Source organism: Neolamprologus brichardi, chromosome 6, assembly GCF_056152115.1.
Source record: "Neolamprologus brichardi isolate AB-2024 chromosome 6, ASM5615211v1, whole genome shotgun sequence".
NCBI lineage: Eukaryota > Metazoa > Chordata > Actinopteri > Cichliformes > Cichlidae > Neolamprologus > Neolamprologus brichardi.
The window spans coordinates 34,000,376-34,021,111 of NC_142109.1; the positions used below are offsets into that span (position 1 = coordinate 34,000,376).

At 40.4% G+C, this 20,736-nt stretch overlaps 1 protein-coding gene across 1 annotated transcript; it reads left to right on the forward strand.

Annotated features, from left to right (window-relative positions):
- The first annotated feature begins 257 nt into the window (after positions 1-257).
- Positions 258-19,392, forward strand: LOC102794072 (integrin alpha-L-like). Its single transcript, XM_087842661.1, has 25 exons — positions 258-308; positions 1,012-1,129; positions 3,598-3,686; positions 4,622-4,704; positions 4,801-4,897; positions 5,244-5,371; positions 5,647-5,789; positions 5,916-6,066; positions 6,347-6,482; positions 6,588-6,640; positions 7,555-7,660; positions 7,734-7,861; positions 8,041-8,183; positions 8,310-8,460; positions 8,741-8,876; positions 8,979-9,031; positions 11,790-11,874; positions 12,960-13,099; positions 13,302-13,448; positions 13,561-13,758; positions 15,157-15,281; positions 15,370-15,509; positions 15,606-15,736; positions 19,082-19,198; positions 19,381-19,392. The coding sequence occupies exons 1-25, from the start codon at positions 272-274 to the stop codon at positions 19,390-19,392; spliced, it is 2,847 nt and encodes a 948-aa protein (XP_087698787.1). The 5' UTR covers positions 258-271.
- Positions 19,393-20,736: the final 1,344 nt, after the last annotated feature.

A 20,736-nucleotide genomic window follows, 5' to 3' on the forward strand; every position in this document is an offset into this window, starting at 1 on the left:
ACTGTGAGAATCTGAATTTTAGCAAACAATAGACAATTATTTATACCTATATTTCAACTTTTCAGAGTCAGGAGTCACAAAGTGGCGCACAAAGTTAACAAGTTCATAACATTTAAACTGTATATTTCTGTCAAAACTGAAGTCATGCACGTGATGTGTAGAAGGACTCCTCTCAAAAATTAATTCAAACTGCGTGGGCCCTCCTCATTTTCTGACTCCTCCTTAGCCTTTATCATTTTCTACCATTCTGTGGAAAAGACCAGTAGAAAAGATGAAGTTAGTCTGGCTCATCTGCGCAGTGGCTGTTGGTAAGATCTAAACAAATACATTTCTACAAAATCATATCAAAAAAAGAAGCTGAGTGTGGGGAAAGAGTTGTCTTTTCAATTTGACTGTTTGAAGGCGTAATTCAGCATTTGGAGAAATGTCTTTACTGATTTTCTTTTTAAGAGTTGGATAAAAAGATTGAGAGGAATCTCGTGTCTGTTTTTAAAGTAGAAAGATCCAGTCAGTGTGCATCTGGCCTGATTTAATGTAAAAGAGAAAACGGCCGACTGTAACTGTGTCAGTTTAAAGTTCAGACCTGTGCACAAACAAAGCTTTTGTGTGGGTCATACATGCTAAAATCAACAACAGAGAGAAATGTTAGGAATACTATGGCCTTTGTTCTTTTAACCATCTTATATCATGTTGTGGAAAACGGGTCACACTTTATCCTCCGATCCTCTGGATGCTCAAATTAGAACACAGTATTTGTAGTATGTTTTTGTCATGAGCTTCTTTGTATGTAGACAAAAGTTCGTAAGAAGCCAACACACTTAATCAGATGTGTATTGTGTATCAGGACCCCCCCCCTCTCGCCACATCGTCTCGATTTTGATTTACGGCCTCAGTCGAACCGTTTCTGTAACTTTCTAAAACCAATGATCTCAAATTCAGTGTGTTACCATTGCCAACCAAACGTTTTTACACAAGATGAAATCATGATATTTTTTTTATGACATACTGCAGCCACCTCTGTATGTCTGGCTTTCAACATTGATACGACAGCCACCCGCATCTTTACTACAGAACAAAAAGATTTCTTCCAAAACAAGGTGCTTCAGTTACTGTCTGACAAGAACAATGGGTGAGTATCAAAGCTAATCTAAAGATGCAAAGTATCAAAATATTAAATCATATTTGCATCATTAATGTGGTGTACAGCTTTTCTGTGCAAATCAGTGCATGTTTTATGTTGTTGTCTTATTTCTGTGTGATCAGATCTCACTAAGGCACAATAGAACTTTTTATTTAACGTTTCTCATAGAGCATAGGTGTCAAACTCTGGCCCGCGGGCCAAATTTGGCCCGCAGCCTAATTACATTTGGCCCACAAAGCCATACCAAATTACTATTAGAGCTGGCCTACTGGTATTAAACAGCTAATATATATATTGTTTAGTATTAAGCTTTGCTTGTTCCATATTCAGTTTTTCAGCAAAACGTGTTTGAGTCCATAAGAAAAGATTCATTCTTATATCTGGAGGAAGATTTTTTTTTTCAATAAATATTAATGTTAGCCCACGACTTTGTTCCAGTTTTGAAATTTGGCCCACTGTGTATTTGAGTTTGACACCCCTGTCATAGAGGATGGGGACAGGAAATGGACTGGAAAGAAAGTAGGGGAAAAATTTAGCTGGGATTTGATGATCAGAGCACGTTTGATGTCCCAAAAGTGCAAAGAAAACCGCTTGATAAAACGAAAGGTCATGTAACTCTAGTTGCTGTCTTAAACAAACATGGGTAAAAGTAAAGATTACCTTTGTCCTGATCGAGGGAAAAATAAATAACGCCCACACAGCATATTTACTTTCATTGACCCCGAGAGTATTCGTGGTTGTTGTCAATGTGGTCCAGGGGCGTTTTCAGAGACTGTGCCCGTATTGTTGCTACTGCCCAAGTAATTGAATTCAAATTCAACTAAAAGGTTAAAGTGACATACAGGGGCTTGCAAAAGTATTCGACCCTTTTGAACTTTTCCACATTTTGTCACATTACAGCCACAAACATGAATCAGTTTTATTGGAATTCCACGTGAAAGACCAACACAAAGTGGTGTACACGTGAGAAGTGGAACGAAAATCAGACATGATTCCAAACATTTTTTACAAATAACTAACTGAAATGTGGGGTGTGCAGCCCCCTTTGGTCTGAGTGCAGTCAGTTGCCCATAGACATTGCCTGATGAGTGCTAATGACTAAATAGAGTGCACCTGTGTGTAATCTAATGTCAGTGCAAATACAGCTGCTCTGTGACGGCCTCAGAGGTTGTCTAAGAGAATGAAGTCCAAAGAACACACCAGACAGGTCAGGGACAAAGTTATTGAGAAATTTAAAGCAGGGTTAGGCTACAAAAAGATTTCCCAAGCCTTGAACATCCCACGGAGCACTGTTCAAGCAATCATTCAGAAATGGAAGGAGTATGGCACAACTGTAAACCTACCAAGACAAGGCCGCCCACCTAAACTCACAGGCCGAACAAGGAGAGCTCTGATCAGAAATGCAGCCAAGAGGCCCATGGTGACTCTGGACGAGCTGCAGAGATCTACAGCTCAGGTGGGGGAATCTGTCCATAGGACAACTATTAGTCGTGCACTGCACAAAGTTGGCCTTTATGGAAGAGTGGCAAGAAGAAAGCCATTGTTAACAGAAAACCATAAGAAGTCCTGTTTGCAGTTTGCCACAAGCCATGTGGGGGACACAGCAAACATGTGGAAGAAGGTGCTCTGGTCAGATGAGACCAAAATGGAGCTTTTTGGCTAACACTGCACATCACTCTGAACACACCATCCCCACTGTCAAATATGGTGGTGGCAGCATCATGCTCTGGGGGTGCTTCTCTTCAGCAGGGACAGGAAGCGGGTCAGAGTTGATGGGAAGCTGGATGGAGCCAAATACTGGGCAATCTTGGAAGAAAACCTCTTGGAGTCTGCAAAAGACTTGAGACTGGGGTAGAGGTTCACCTTCCAGCAGGACCTCGACCCTAAACATAAAGCCAGAGCAACACTGGAATGGTTTAAAACAAAACATATCCATGTGTTAGAATGGCCCAGTCAAAGTTCAGATCTAAATCCAATCGAGAATCTGTGGCAAGATCTGAAAACTGCTGTTCACAAACACTGTCCATCTAATCTGACTGAGCTGGAGCTGTTTTGCAAAGAAGAATGGGCAAGGATTTCAGTCTGCAGATGTGCAAAGCTGGTAGAGACAGACCCTAAAAGACTGGCAGCTGTAATTGCAGCAAAAGGTGGTTCTACAAAGTATTGACTCAGAGGGCTGAATAATTACACACACCCCACTTTGCAGTTATTTATTTGTAAAAAATGTTTGGAATAATGTCTGATTTTCGTTCCACTTCTCACGTGTACACCACTTTGTGTCGGTCTTTCACGTGGAATTCCAATAACATTGATTCATGTTTGTGGCTGTAATGTGACAAAATGTGGAAAAGTTCAAGGGGGCCGAATACTTTTGCAAGCCACTGTAGAAATTCTGAGAGCACAGGTCAGAAAAACACTCTTTTTAGTGATTATCACGAGTGTTGTTGTGTCCACAGGACACTTGTCACTGCACCAGAGCAGCTAGGACATGAAGAGACATGCACATCTGATCTGAACCTGACCCACAGCTGCATCATTGTTCCAGGTACATTAATGCGGTTTTTGAAATGCAAATGACATGTTTAATCAGGACATTAAAAATTACTGCCACAGTATGGAGGTTGTATATGAAACAAAGCTGTTTTGAAACCGTTACTAAACTGGATTTGTAAGAGTTAGCTCACTCAAACCGAATGAGCACCTACTCTGCAGCTGCTGCAGTTTCCAGAGTCACATTCAAGATTTTATTTTAAATTCAGCTTTGTTTTTTGTTTTTCTTTCATATTGCACCAAATCACAATAACAGTTGTCTCACTGCACTTTATATTGTAAGGTAAAGACTCTACAATACTACACAGAAAACAGAGAAACCCCAACAGTCATATGACCCCTTTGACCTAACTAATGATTTAATGCAAATAGGTGTATAAACACACATCAGTGAGTGAAAAAGAAACACTCAGTGCATCGAGGGAATCCCCCCAGCAGCCTAGACCTATGGCAGTGTAACTAAAAGAGGATTCAGGGTCACCTGATCCAGCCCTAACTATATGCTTTTTTTTTAAAGGGAAAGTTTTAAGCCTAATCTTAAAAGTAGAGCTAGTGCCTCCAAATCCAAACTGGAAGCTGGTTCCACAGAAGAGGGGCCTGAAAACTGAAGGCTCTGCCTCCCATTCTACTTTTAAATATTCTAGGAGCTAATCTTGATATTTTTATTAGTCATAGCAGAATAAATTCTCATACTTTTACTGTTTTACTGTCATATCAGTAGTGCTATTAATTATTGGCACAATTTAGACATCACAATGTCTATGAAGACCATGTGAAACTGCAAACTGCAAGAAACATCATCTAGATCACGGCAAAGACTACAGTTCACCTGGTCTGGTCCACTTAAGAGACGGGTTTTTTTCTATTGCAGAATGATGTAGTGTATTTGTGTTTTTAATATAAGGTACTAATCTGATGTTATTGTCACAGAAATTTGGCCCGCACACATGCAAGTACCCATCAGGCAATTTGGACTGTCGATATCTGAGGACGCCATGCGCTCTCAAATCACTGTAAGAAACACTCAAAAAACATTTCCTCTGACAATATTCAAAACAAAATAATGATCTCAGATCATATTTCTTTGTCTCGTTTAAAACCTGATGTAGGTTTGCAGCCCAAGTGCAGTGCATCCACACAGTGGGAACTCGTCTCTGAACAAAGCGTGTTACAAGATGAAACTCGACCGTGGACCGTCCACCCAAGGTAAAAAAAATATTGGGGGCGGCGGGTTCTAGCGGTAAAGGCACTGTCTGTGTCCAGCAGACCGTAGTGGTCAACAAAATGTTTGAACTCGACAACTATGAAGCTGGAAGTGACTCACCAACACACACAGAGCACTCTGATTGATTCTGTAAGTTCAGTTACATTAGAAACAGTGGCTGAGTACAACTGTGAGATCATAATTATTGCATTTGTTAATTAAATAATGTTCATGCTTATAGATGAATCTTTGTTTCATCAGACCAGAAAATCTAGTAGGACTGTTTGAGGTATAATTATGTCTGTTTCCATCTTCCAGGTTAAATATTTTCATGCTTTTATCCCCCAGAACGAACAAACAAGTCTGCGGAAGTCGTTTTTTTATTTGATGGATCAGCGAGTATGACTGAAGGAGAATTCAAGAAAAATAAAGACTTCATTTGGGACATAACTGACCTTATGATGTTGTCAGTAAAGGTCATTACACTATTCGTTAAATTACTCAAAGCATATTCCAAATAATGTCAACTATACCTGATGTTATTGTGGCGGGGCGTGGCTTGCGGTGCCGTGCAGGGAAGGCAGACGCACCTGCATGGCATCCGCAATCAAGCCCCGCCGACTTAAATATTGTAATGGGTCATGTGTTTGGGGTTTGCCTTGAGGCGACATTTGTTGTGATTTGGCGCTATATAAATAAAATTGAATTGAATTGAATTGAATATACCTAACATAGTGGGGTTTTTTTCCAGTTTGCAGCAGTTCAGTTCTCCACAACAGTCCACAAAGTGTTTGACTTCAACGACTATGCAGCTGGGTGTGCTCTCGATAAACTTGCAAAAGAAAAACATTTAAAAGGTCTCACCTGCACACACAGAGCCCTCGAGTTTGTGTTGTAAGTTGTGTCAAAAGCAGCAGGATCAATACAGCTGTGAGATAATGAGCACTGTATTTGTTCATTTATTCATATTTTTAAATGTTGTTTATTCTGAGTGTTGCTTTGCTTTCGCATTTGTTTCAGAGATGAAATCTTTGAAAACCCAGCTGCAGGCGCCTCTCCTGATGTTACCAAAGTTCTGATTCTAATCACAGATGGAGATCCCTCTGATACAGACAGAAAAGGGATCATTAGAAGATACGATGATAAAAATATCATTCGTCTTGTCGTTGGGGTAGGATGTGATGTGTGACACCAGTCCCAACAGAAAAATCAGATTTATCCATTAGACAAATAAATGTGATCATTTTGTGTCACATAAACACTCTTATAGTATTAGACTGTTTTATTCACTGTTATTTAGATGATACACAGTCATACTAAAGTAGAAATGCATCATGGTGTCAGTCTCAGCACAAACAGCTCAGCAGATTTCAGTTCTTAGTCCAGTTTTTACTTCCCATGCTGATGTCAGACTTTGAATTTCATGTTTTCAAGCAGTATTCTGATTTCAGGTCAGAGATGCTAACCTGGATAAATTCAGGGCCTTTGCTTCAGAGCCAAAACATAGAAATGCCTTCAAAATTCAGAACTACGATGGACTCACAGGAGTGCTGGAGAATTTACCGAAAAAGATATTTACTGTAGAAGGTGATGTTAAACTTTGTTCCCTGTTTTGATAAATACATTTACAAAAATCACTGTTATCTTCCTGGTGTGGACCAGTGGTGGTCACATGTATCTCTTCATATTTAGGCTGCACAGCTCCTCGGGCAGAATTCAGTGGATTCAGTGCTGTTTTCAAAAAGGTGAATATCTAACTTCAACTCAGCTCAGGTCAATTCAGTTTTATTTATATGGCAGCTAATCACAACAACAGTCACCTCAAGGCTCTTAATATTATAAAGTAACGACTTTAAAATAATAAAGAAAATCACATAATCTCCTCACATTTGATGTCCAGATAAGTTATTGATCTATAATCCAGCAGCACTGATTTTATTTCTGTGAAGTAAAATCAAATTTTCACTGGTTGGTGGGAACCTGCTCTTTCGAGTGACAGTTCAGTACTTTTTTTAAAGCGATAAAATAAAAAAATAGCTTTACTTTTTATTTCTATACATCCTTCTATCAATTTTCTGAACTAGTGAGCACCATTTGTGGTTGTAGGGGCCTGGAGTGTATGCTGTCATGCTGCCTGAGACTTTTTGTGTAATTGAAACATGTGATCATCTCATTGGTGTAAATATTTATTCTAGCAGTGTGACATCAGGGTTTAGAAAAGCTGATGAAATTGAACAATTCTGAATAAGCGCTGAATGATTTGCCTTGAAATCATGTTCTCCACAGGATGCAGAGTAACCACTTTAATTATGCTCATTCATCTAAAGGGAGTTTTTCCTTCCCACTGTTGTCAAAGCGCTTGCTCACGGGGGTCATCTGATTGTTGGGGTTTTCTCTCTTTTATTGTAAGATCTTTACCTTACAGTATAAAGCACATTGAGGCAACTGTTGTTGTAATTTGGCACTTTATAAATAAAATACAATTGATTTGAATCTATGTAATATTGTAAAGTCAACATTTTAAGTTGTATCTTCTGTTATGATTATGCAGCACAGATGGATTTCCCATAGATTTAAGCTATGCTCTGCATTTTGCTGTACTGTAACTGCTAAATATTTCCATTGTTGGACATTTAAGTTCAGTTATAATTTGTTTTAGGTTTGCAGCACAACTGCAGTCAGCAACTGTTCCGACAACTCCTACCTGAATATTGTCTGTCACCAGATCCCAAATCTTCAACAAACCTCTTCTTCTGTTGTTGAAGGTAAAAATGTTTTTTAAAGTTTTATATGTTCCTGGTTACATTCTGTTTAAAATTGTTCAAAATTTTCCCCCAGAACGAACAAATAAGTCTGTGGAAGTCGTTTTTTTATTTGATGGATCAGCGAGTATGACTGAAAGAGAATTCAACAAAACTAAAGACTTCATTTGGGACATAACTGACCTTATGATGTTGTCAGTAAAGGTCATTACACTATTCGTTAAATTACTCAAAGCATATTCCAAATAATGTTAACTATACCTGATGTTATTGTGGCGGGGCGTGGCTTGTGGTGCCATGCAGGTGCGTCTGCCTTCCCTGCACGGCACCACAAGCCACGCCCTGCCACAGTCATATACCTAACATATTGGGGTTTTTTCCAGTTTGCAGCAGTTCAGTTCTCCACAACAGTCCACAAAGTGTTTGACTTCAACGACCATGCAGCGGGACGTGCTCGCGATAATCTTACAAAAGATAAACATTTAAAAGGTCTCACCTGCACACACAGAGCCCTCGAGTTTGTGTTGTAAGTTGTGTCAAAAGCAGCAGGATCAATACAGCTGTGAGATAATGAGCACTGTATTTGTTCATTTATTCATATTTTTAAATGTTGTTTATTCTGAGTGTTGCTTTGCTTTCGCATTTGTTTCAGAGATGAAATCTTTGAAAACCCAGCTGCAGGCGCCTCTCCTGATGTTACCAAAGTTCTGATTCTAATCACAGATGGAGAGCCCTCTGATACAGACAGAAAAGGGATCATTAGAAGATACGATGATAAAAATATCATTCGTCTTGTCGTTGGGGTAGGATGTGATGTGTGACACCAGTCCCAACAGAAAAATCAGATTTATCCATTAGACAAATAAATGTGATCATTTTGTGTCACATAAACACTCTTATAGTATTAGACTGTTTTATTCACTGTTATTTAGATGATACACAGTCATACTAACGTAGAAATGCATCATGGTGTCAGTCTCAGCACAAACAGCTCAGCAGATTTCAGTTCTTAGTCCAGTTTTTACTTCCCATGCTGATGTCAGACTTTGAATTTCATGTTTTCAAGCAGTATTCTGATTTCAGGTCAAAGATGCTAACCTGGATAAATTCAGGGCCTTTGCTTCAGAGCCAAAACATAGAAATGCCTTCAAAATTCAGAACTACGATGGACTCACAGGAGTGCTGGAGAATTTACCGAAAAAGATATTTACTGTAGAAGGTGATGTTAAACTTTGTTCCCTGTTTTGATAAATACATTTACAAAAATCACTGTTATCTGTGTGGACCAGTGGTGGTCACATGTATCTCTTTATTTATTTAGGCTGCACAGCTCCTCGGGCAGAATTCAGTGGATTCAGTGCTGTTTTCAAAAAGGTGATTTCAAAAGGTTAAAACTGCACACATTCAAAGTGTAAATTATTTACTTGTGACGAGATTGAAATTTCTCAGTCACGGCTAACCTGACATACACAGGTGCAGCTAAAGCGCAGATAATAAAGCACCGACTACTGCTAAACTTTACTTTTACTTTCTAAAATTTTAAATTCTTATTGTTTGGAAAATAAAATCCACACTGACCGACTGTTTGACACAAAGAGAAACACTGAAAATGTGCTAGAATTGTAAAATGTACTCTTCAGTCTTTCTGTTTGTAAAACAAGTTGTTTTAAAAATCAAGAACTTTAATTTGAACCTGTACCCGACAATCCACTAATATTGGATTTTGAATATCTCACCAGCTACAGTACAGCATATCACCAATAGATTCGGTGAATCAAGAGAAATCTGTACACAAGGGACGAGGCCAAAAATTAATATTGGATGTCTGTTATTTTTGGGGCCCCAGGCAGCAATGCATTAAGAAGAGGAATAATTTTTTCATGGAAATCAGATGAGCATGGGCTCAGGAACACTTCCAGAAATCACTGTCTGTGAACACAGTTCACCATTCCATCCACAAACGCAGGTTAAAGCTCTCTCATACATATGTCTGTGAAGGTTCTCATTCATCCAGGTCATCATAGTCAAAGGAGCTTGCAAAGAAAAGCGTCTGGACTTCTTTAAGTTACTTGAAGACGTTTCACCTCTCATCCGAGAAGCTTCTTCAGTTCTAAGGTCAAATGGTGGGGAGTCCCAGATTTAAACCCTAATGGGAGTTTCCCCCCAAAGAGGGACAAAAGGACCCCCTGATGATCCTCTAATCACATGAGCCAAGGTGTGAAACTGGGTGTGGGTCCCAATCAGCCAGAGTTTCGGGTGAGCTCATTGTGAAACCTGGCCCCACCTTATCATGCGAATTCCTGAGGTCAGATGGCCCAGGATGTGAGTGGGCGTTAAGGCGTCTGGGGAGGGATCTCAAAACTGGATTATAGATGGCAGAGAGTTGGTGTCGTAAACCACCGCCTCTGTTCAAAGATGGTCGCTCACAGTGGACATAGATGCTTCTTTCACTCCTCTTTCAAACCATCTGTCCTCTCTGTCCAAAATGTGAACATTGGCATCCTCGAAAGAGTGACCTTTGACCTTTAGATGCAGATGAACTGCTGAGTCTTGTCCTGTGGAGGTGGCTCTTCTGTATTGTGCCATGCGCTTGTGAAGTGGCTGTTTGGTCTCTCCAATGTAGAGGTCTGGGCATTCCTCGCTGCACTGTACAGCAAACACCACATTGTTAAGTCTGTGTTTTGGCGTTTTGTCTTTCGGGTGAACCAGTTTTTGTCTGAGTGTGTTGCTGGGTCTGAAGTAAAAGAAAACTCTCCTGAGTTTTTCTGATACACCAGCTACATAGGGGATGACAATGTTGTTGCGTCTGTCCTTCTTATCCTCCCTCGCTGGTGTCTGATCTTCTTTTCTGTGCCTCTTTGCTGACTTTAAGAACGCCCAATCAGGATAACCACATGTTTTGAGTGCTTCCTTTACATGTGTGTGTTCCTTCTTTTTCCCTTCAGGCTTAGAGGGAACATGTTCTGCCCGGTGGTGTAGGGTCCTAATTACTCCAAGTTTGTGTTCCAGAGGGTGATGGGAGTCAAAGAGGAGGTACTGGTCCGTGTGTGTGGGCTTCCGGTAAACTTTGATGTTGAGGTTGCCATTCTCTTCAATGTGCACGGCGCAGCCCAGGAAAGGCAAACAGTTATCCTTTGTGTCTTCCCTGGTGAACTTGATGTTTTTATCCACGGCGTTAATGTGCGCAGTGAAGGATTCCACTTCTTGTGTCTTGATTTTGACCCAGGTGTCGTCTACATATCTGTACCAGTGGCTGGGTACTCTCCCTTTGAAAGAGCCAAGAGCCTTCCTTTCCACTTCCTCCATGTAAAGGTTGGCTACAATAGGTGACACGGGGGAGCCCATGGCACAGCCATGTTTTTGTCTGTAGAAGCCTTCATTGTATTTGAAATATGTGGTGGTAAGGCAGAGGTCTAACAGTGTGCAGATCTGATCGGCTGTGAAGTTGGTCCTGTCTTCTAAGGAGCTGTCTTCTTGTAGTCGTCTACAAGAAGACAGCTCCTTAGAAGACAGGACCAACTTCACACCCGATTCTGTTCAAAAATTTGATATGTTTCCTATATTCTCTTGTGAATAAAACAATGTGTAATGTAATGCAAATAACTGCAAAATTCTGTTGTTAATTACATTTTCCACAGCATCAGCAACATGAGTTGCATCTCCTCTGTAGTTATTGAAATACAGAAAAACCATAAAAGCTTTACTTTCCCCAAAAAATCCAAAATGTATATCAAACTCAAAATATAGAAACAGTTTGAAGAAACTCTAATAATACATTTTAAACTGTCCGTCAATACAACTACAGAATGTCGATTATTAATTAAAATAATAATTACAGTGGATCATTAAACCCATGAATGAGACTATAAATGCAATTTTTCTGCTTCAGATTATAACCAAGCCTAGCCTTAGTGGTGTGCTTTAAGTGATAGTGGAAAAACATCATTTTCCTACAGTTCCTATTACTTAATGTCAAAATCTTCTTTTTTAGCTGAGCTTTGCTTTTTTGTAAGCGTTCTTATTTTAATTCATGACTGTGGATTTGCGACATTACCTCATCACTGTTACTGGTATCTCAGTTCCTCTCTGTCTCTGTTCAGCCTGAACTGTAATCAGATGTTTCTGTGAGCAGGATAGCCTGATCGTGGGTTCTGTGGGATCGAACAGCTGGCGTAGTTTTCTCCATAGACCTCAAGAACGAATGCAGGGTTACCTGGGTAAACCCATTTCTTTCTTTTTTTATTATTACCTACTATCTATATGCAGTGTTGGGGAGTAACGGAATACATGTACCGCCGTTACGTATTTAAAATACAAAATATGAGTAACTGTATTCCGTTACAGTTACCGTTTAAAAAGGTGGTATTTAGAATACAGTTACTTTGTTGAAATAAATGGATTACACAGCGGTTTGTTTCATATTGTGGCGGGTCAGGACTGTTTGGGTTTTGTTTGACAGCTACGTTCTGTTGTTCCAGGCGGCAGCGTTACGGTTGTCATGGTTACAGGGTGCCGCTCTCTCTCTGCGTGTTTCCTGGGTGAGAGAGGCCTTTTTGTTGTTGTTGTGCTAAGCTAATAGGCAGAATGCTACCGGTGTAGCTCTAAAGAATGTAGCATCATAGGCAGTGTAGTCCGTGCTGCAGGGAGAATGGACTGCCATACACGTTATGTGTCTGTGAGCGAGGGAGGGAGAAACAGGAAAAGCAAAAACGGGAGCTGGAAGCATGTAAATATAATAATAACCACTGCAGCCAAGAAGAGAGCCTGACGAGCCCAGTTGTAAGTAAGCTATTAAGACTCGACTGTACGCTGTGTTCGTATTTTCCTCCAAAAACAATAAGTTCTGTTGGAGCAGCCTTTCAACGCCTCTCTCTGTCTCTCGCTAGCAAAGTTGACCCAGACAACAAAGTAAAGCTAGTTTTTGTCTACGAGCCCGACACCGAACCGATGTATTAGCCAGAGGTCCCTTTACTACGGTTCGGAGCCGCGAACCTTCAGTAACAGTAATAAATCACAGCAATAGTACATTCATGTAGTTGTAAACAGCATGATAATATATTAAGTAATCCAAAGTATTCAGAATACGTTACTCTCATTGAGTAACGTAACGGAATACGTTACAGAATACATTTTGGGGCATGTATTCTGTAATGGAATACATTTTAAAAGTAACCTTCCCAACACTGTCTATATGATACCTGCTACTTTAATAAGATTACTTTTCTATGACTTGAGATACCATAGTGTAGCACATATGAGATCCAGAGTGAACATTTAGCAGATTATTATTTGGCTGTTGCAGGAAATTCCATTTCCATTGGAAAGAAAAACGGTGTTCCTTTGTATTTCGTGGGTTTACCAGAGTTTGAGCAAACAGGACAGATCGTTTTCAGACACCACTGCATTTACTGGACAGAAGTGCAGAAAATTCGTGGAGAACAGGTTGGTAACTATGTTAAGAAATATCATGATTTTTAAAATTATTCAGATTTGAGCTAAAGCATGGAAATATTTGTGCCAAAACTTTTGTAAAAGTTTGGATTTTGTGTCATATTAAGAGGACAGCTCTTAATAACTTTGAAGCTGTGTCTTTGGGTTTGGTTTTGACTTTGTAAATCATCCTTTACACTCAAAACATTTTTAGATTGGTTCCTACTTTGGTGCTGAGCTGTGCTCATTAGATGTTGATTCAGATGGGAGCACTGACTTCCTGCTGGTAGGAGCTCCACAGTTTCATCTGCCTCAGGTGAAGAAAGAAGGCCGGGTCTACATCTACTCTGTGAGCGATGAGGTGAGCTATAATAAAAACTAAGATCCGGTGTGACACTGCGTGAGCTTTAAAGCTGATAAAATAAATGCATGTGTTTTCATAGTCCATTATTAACATCCTCATTTCCTATTAGACTGTACTGGAAAGTAACCAGAATGTGACGGGACCATCCATGGGTAGATTTGGCACCACCATATCCAGTCTTCCAGACCTGAATGGAGATGGACTCCGAGACGTAGCTGTCGGAACGCCGCTTGAGGATGATAAGAGCGGGGCTGTGTATATCTACCATGGCAACAGGCAGAGAGGGATAGTCAGCACTTTCAGCCAGGTGACACAGACAACACTACTGTGCAAAGGTCTTGAGCCACATGTCATGTCTTTATATTCTGCTTTTAAAATGCTAAGTAGGTGTAGTGATTTCTTGCAAACATGTGCAAAATAAATGGAAATACGATATAAGAGGCAAAAATAGAGTTTGTACAATTATAACAAGCTTTGGACTGCCTCTATTCTTTTACACAGCCCGAACTCTCTTAGGCAGGTAATTTCTTTCTTGTAATTGGTAGTCTTCAGGATTAGTTCCTTAAAGGACATTCAAAGCTTCTCTTTGGATGTTGGCTGCCTGTTGTTCTCTGTAAACATGATCCCACACTGCTCAGTAATGTTGAGGTCCAGGCTTTGGGGAAACCAGTCGATGACTGTTAGTGTTCCACTGTGTGCTTTTCTATAAAGGTATACTTTTACTGTGTTGGCAGCGTGTTTGAGTTCATTGTGATGCTAAAAAAATTTTTTAGCCATCTGCAATCAGGCGCTTTCCAGGTGGATCAAAATCTGACTGTACTCTTCCGTGTTCATAATTCTGTAAATTGTGACAAATCGTGAACCCGACTGGCCATTTAACGACAGCCCCAAACCATAACAGAGCCTCCACTGTGTTGGTTCAAAAGAAATTATCTTTTTTCTGTCCAACTCAAAAAAATCAAACGACACGTATCAAAAGAAATTCAATTAGAAGAACAATTTAGATAATTTCAGTCTTTGAGCTTTGTTTATGCTTTAATGATTCACAGGTCAGTGTTAAGTGGTTTTAAAAATGAAAAAAACATTCCCCTGAAAATGATCAGGTACAAGAACTGGACCGAAAATGAATTAAAAAGCAGCCAATGTTTTTTTTTAAAAAAAGCCTTTAAAAGACCTTTATTACTTACTTTATTATCAAAGATTCAGGAGGAAAATTATTTCTATAACCTTCAAGTCTTATAAACCATCAGAGAACTGAGGCACAAACGATGGATCTGCTCAACACTGTTGCCCCTCCATGCTCGCCTCTTGATTGTTTTAGTAATGCTGTAATATAACTTCAAAAATATGACAACCTGCCCAAAGAACTTTGTGTCCAACACTAGTTCAAATGGTGGATTTAGAACATGTAGAATCTCTGTTTCTCTGTCAGACACCACAACCTGCCAGCCTAAATGTATTCAAGTCAAAATATTGTAGAATAACGACTGAACGACGTGCAGAGCCTTTTCTCTTTTTTGTCTGTGCTTATGGAGTTGTGTTCGTACACTCTCAAAACCCTCTGTGCATTTGCATTTAAGTTTAATTATCTGCAGCATGATAATATTATCAGACTTACACTTATGAGAGCACTATCGTAGACACAGACATGTGATGTCATCTGAAAGAGGTATTTAGACTCGGCTCTAATATCTCGTTATTCCAGAGAATCATGGGAAAAAATATAGACCGTGGGCTGAAATTCTTTGGAAGGGCCATCTTTGGGGACCTCGGGGAGGATGGACTCCCGGGTGTTGTGGTTGAATCACATGGTGCAGCTGTTGTATTCAGGTGAATATTATATGAACACTGCACCTATAAAAGAAGCTAAGCGACAGAAGAAGCAACAATCTATTTAAGTTCATTTGCTTCCTTTCAGATCCAAGCCGGTCTTCAACGTCTTGGCTCGTCTGTCTTTTCACCCTGAGAACCTTGACACCCTGAGTCCAGATAAAAATGTGGTTTTGGTTAAAATAACGGCATGCTTTGAAAAGGTCGAAGCAACAAAGAGCAAAGCAGGTAGGTTCGTTATGATGAGCGGACAAATGTGGAACATTAAAACTGTTTTTTAAAAACACACATTAATGTGTATTTATTTAATGTGACTTTTTTCAGTGCCAGTGAGCTCAGCATTGAACATCACATACACACTTAATGTGACGAGTCAAGCAGGTCAAAGCAGGTTCAGTCAGACCCTGGAGCTGAGAGATGAAAACACCTGCGTCAGCTACTCCATCAACAGAGCAGTAAGAATGTTGAACATCATCTGTTTATTTATTCACTCTCTGATGACTTTAACACATCGTTCAATCACCGCTTTTCCTTAAAGCGCCAGTTTTGTAAGCTGTTGTAGTGTTTCAAGCCATAGCACGCACTATGGACTTGTCACATAAGATTCTGAATTTAGCCGAGCCTCAAAGGGCTTGGTACCATATAAAAGACATTTTACATGATTATTTTACATTTTACATTTACCTGACTGACTGCCCCTCGCAAGCTTGGGGTTTAAACCATTGAGAAAAGGTGGGGGGAGATTTGTCTACAAGTCCTTTTCTTTTGGCCACGCCCTTTAGGGTTTGCCACAGGAAATCATTTGACTGCAAGCTTTGGACATGCTTAATGTGAGCATCTACCACTGTGACAGAATGATAAAGACATAAGGAAAGGCGCTATATATGGCCCTTAATATCAATAATCAGGTTTATTTATATTGTACCAAATCACAATCACCTCAATAAAGATCCTACAGAAAACACCAGCAATCATGCAGCTTCCTATGAGTTGGCACTCTGCAGCAGTGGAAAGCAACACTTCCCTTTCAACAGGAACAAACCTCAGGCACAACCAGTGGAGGGACAGCCATACATCTCCCGTTACTGGTTGGGGGTGAGGGGAGGGAGACAGGACAACAGACAAGCTGTGGAAAACAGACAGAGATCAATAATTACTAATGATTAAATGCAGAGTGCTGAAGAATGAAGAGGTGCTTGCAGAACAAAATCCCAGCAGCATAGTCCTATTGCAGCATAACTAAGGGAGGATTCAGGGTCACCTGATCCAACCGTAACTATAAGCTAGGGGCAGGCAGACCCTGATCCTGTATCCAGAGACCAAAACACCACAGACAACAGCAGGATAATGTTGTTTAGGTACTTTTAAATTTAATTTAATTTAAGTTTATGGGTATTAAAATGGGTAAATCTGCTCATTTAGCAGCAGTGTGTGTGAAATGTTAGGTGGATAAGATGAGGCAATTTGTAGCTACATTAAAAAAATTAAATTAAAAAAAAATCCCAATGAATCTACCTGAATGATGCAAACAGAAGTGAAAAACTCATTTTCATCAGTATTGCTTAGTTTTTAAGCATTAAAACACACATACACACAACATATTACGGATGGTACATTAACATAAAACTGTTGTCGGAACCGTACTGAATTTCGCACAGCCCAGTTGTGTAAATTGTTATCGTCCCCTTTACCCCTGGTCCTAAAGTGTATATTTATTTTCTTACTCTTCTTATATATATTGTTTGTTTACTTCCACTGCTGTAACATCGTCTTGTCTCTCTATATACTGTACTGTATATAGCAGAGATGACAATAAAGTTTACTTTGACTTCAGCAGCAAGCAGACTCACCGAGGGCTCTCGTGCTCACTTTTTGCGTATAGAATTTCGAAAAAACATCGGTGCAAATCTTTATCCTCTCAAGGATACTTGAGGGTGCATGGGAGTTTGCCCAACCAGTCTACATGTGTTTTGTGGACTTGGAGAAGGCATTCGACCGTGTCCCTCGGGGTGTCCTGTCGGAGGTGCTGCGGGAGTATGGGGTGTCTGGCCCATTGCTACGGGCCATTCGATCCCTATACAACCGTTGCAAGAGCTTGGTTCGCATTGCCAGGTGTCGTGCCAAATTAGGTATCCCCGACAGAATTTGTTTCCCCTGCGTCAGGAGCACACGCTGGACTGTCCAAATCACGGACAAACAGTATCCCGCATTGTTGATTTTTAGTTTACATACACTTCTTATAATGACTAACTACTCCTGACATTTTTGAGATGTTAGCTCTTTATACAACGAAGTTATAGTGGGATACAAATAATATCAGGCTGATCCTGCCACAATTTGTCCCCCCTGTGTAAATCACGGACAAACAGTATCCCACATTGCTGATTTTTCGTTCACAAACACTTCTTATTATGATGCATTACTCCTGAAACTTTGGAGGATTTAGCTCTTTATATAGTAAAGTTATAGGAGAATAAAAATATAAAAATAATTATCAGCCAAAACGTTAATGGTTTGTTAAAATAATCCCATCTGATACCCTTGAGCAATAAATATATAATTATATAATGTTGTAACCCTCAAACTGAATGGTAATGTAATGATACTAATTTTTCACTTTTTCACAAAATGAAAACATCAGTACTTCTTGCGTGCTCCCAGCACAGGGGAAACAAATTCTGTCGGGGATACCTACTTTGGCACAACACCTGGTCGGGGATGAGTTCCTGCCCCAAGTGGAGGAGTTCAAGTACCTCGGGATCTTGTTCGCGAGTGATGGGAGAAGGGAGCCGGAGATCGACAGGCGGATTGGTGCTGCGGCTACAGTAATGCGGACGCTGCACCGGTCCGTCGTGGTGAAGAGAGAGCTGAGTGTAAAAGCGAAGCTCTCAGTTTACCAGTCGATCTACGTCTCTACCCTCACCTATGGCCACGAGCTGTGGGTAGTGACCGAAAGGACGAGATCTCGGATACAAGCGGCAGAAATGAGCTTCCTCCGAAGGGTGGCTGGCCTCTCCCTTAGAGATAGGGTGAGAAGTTCGGCCATCTGGGAGGGGCTCAGAGTAGAGCCGCTGCTGCTCCACATCGAAAGGAGCCAGCTGAGGTGGTGACAGGTGTTCCGGGCATGTCCCACCGGGAGGAGGCCCCGGGACAGACCCAGGACACGCTGGTGAGATTATATCTCTCGGCTGGCCTGGGAACGTCTTGGTGTTCCCCTGGATAAGCTGGAGGAGGTAGCGGGGGAGAGAGAGCTCTGGGCTTCTCTGCTTAGGCTGCTGCCCCCTCGACCCGCCCCCGGATAAAGCGGATGAAGATGGATGGATGGCATCAGTGCAAATTATAAGTCTGTATCATAATGTCTGGTTTTCGTTTTTGTTGGTTTGTTTCTATTATGTTTGATTTTGCGAGTTGGTTATTAGATGCTGCTCCAGCCAGCCAGAGAATCCCCCGCCGCCCCGCCCTCTACCCCCTGTGCCGCAAGCAGCAGGCGCACCAGTTCGCAAACAGAGGGCGCCCTTACTTCCAGCAAATGGGCGATAGAAAATCGATCGGTGCTTATGACATTCCCAATATGTGCTGCCATGAGTTTTTTTTTTTTTTTTGGGGGGGGGGGGGGGGGGGTTGTTGCCAATGCCCGTGATGCCACCCCCCCACCACGATGCCGTCCCGGGCAACCGCCCGTGTCGCCCGTATAAAAAACCGCTACTGGCTCTAAGACTTATCAAATAACAGTGCTTGAGTTTGTTACCATATTTTTAGGCTTTTTGAAATGATGATGACAACGACTTTGTTTCTTACAGAACTATGTGAATGACACATCAACACCTCTCAGGATCAGACTTAACTTCCTTCAACCTGACAGCGAGAGCGCGAGCGCCGTCCTGAGCGTGGACCCTGAAAGAGAGGCTGTCCTTGAAGTAAGTTCAGTCGTCCGTACAGTCTGTATTTACATGCTTATTGTATACAACCAAAGATACAGCTATAGTCATGTCCTATTATATTTACCAAGAATATTTAGTAGGATTTAATATGAGGTTTGAAGCTTTTTTCTGACCTGCGGTTTAAGTTTAACCTTTTTTTTTTTGTTTACTTTTTACAGATTTCCATATAAAAATAATGCAGAAGAAGTGAGAGCTGAACTGTTCAAGAACGTATTTCTGATCTTTAGCAAGTAAAAAACATGTTATTATCATGGAGTAATTATTATCATTAATAAAAGACTTATTGATGAAAACAATGAGAAATAACTTTTTCTTTAAATGTAAAACTTTTCAACTCGTTCTTTCCTAATTTTTAGTTATTTACTTTACATTCAGTTTTGTTTTATTTACACCCCACATAATCACAACAGTCACCTAAAGCCCACAAAGACTCTGCACAAAATAGAGATGAATGCAGAGAACACCCCAACAATAAAAACTACCCCCCATTAACAAGCACATGGCAACAATTGGAAGGAAAAGCTCTCTTTCAACAGGAAGAAGCCTCCAGCACAACCAGGCTCAGGGAGGGGCAGCCAGCTGCTGTGAACAGCTGTGGGTGAGGGAAGGACAAAAGACGTGCTGTGGAAGAGAGCCAGAGATTAATAATGACTCATAATTAAAAGCTGAGAGGTGTGTAAACAAAGAGAGTGAGGAAGAAACATCATGAGAAGCTATCAGCAGCAACAATAAAATAAAACATATCAAAGCCTGTCACATCACACAGCACTGTCACTAAGCTCCTCGCCTGTTTCTATGCATTAACATTACTGTCATCTTGTGGCCACAGTCAGCTACTGTCGCTGAAAATCTGAACTCTAAATCATAAACGTGTCAGTTCCTGCCTCTCAATATAAAAAAGGAAAAACTGTTTGTGCACTAAATAAAAAGTTACACTTACCTTGAGGATTTTTCATTTTGTTTTGTTCGTTCTTATTTTTCCACCCTTATCTTGCTTGGCATTTCCCATTTACCTTTTTTTATTTCCATATCTTGGGAATTTGTTTGTACCTTTTATTTATTCCTTTAAATTTTACCTTTTATTATAATTTTATTTAGACTTGTTGCCCATGTTTGTGTTGTAGGAGCACATGTGGTTGTCTGCTTTGATAATCAGCACCCAGATTTGATCCACCGCCACCCTGGTGTTAGTCATGTTCCTGTTCCACTTGGCTATCTTCAGTACTGGATGACAAGCTGGATTTAAAGATTAATGAGCTTCATTTTATTTATTTTACCTGCAACAATCGTTAGGATCGAATGAAGAATCCTCCAGAAGGGAGAAAAATGTCTTCCACCAAGAATACTCATATGAACACGTGTTTTATGTATGTTTTTTCATTCAAATATGCACTTAGTTGCATAGATGTTCATCTCTTTTTTACGCTTCCTGAATCATGATCTGAACTAATGCTGTCAACATTTTATTTGTGAAAAAAACCTTTTAAAAAAACTGGCAAATATTCACTGAAAAT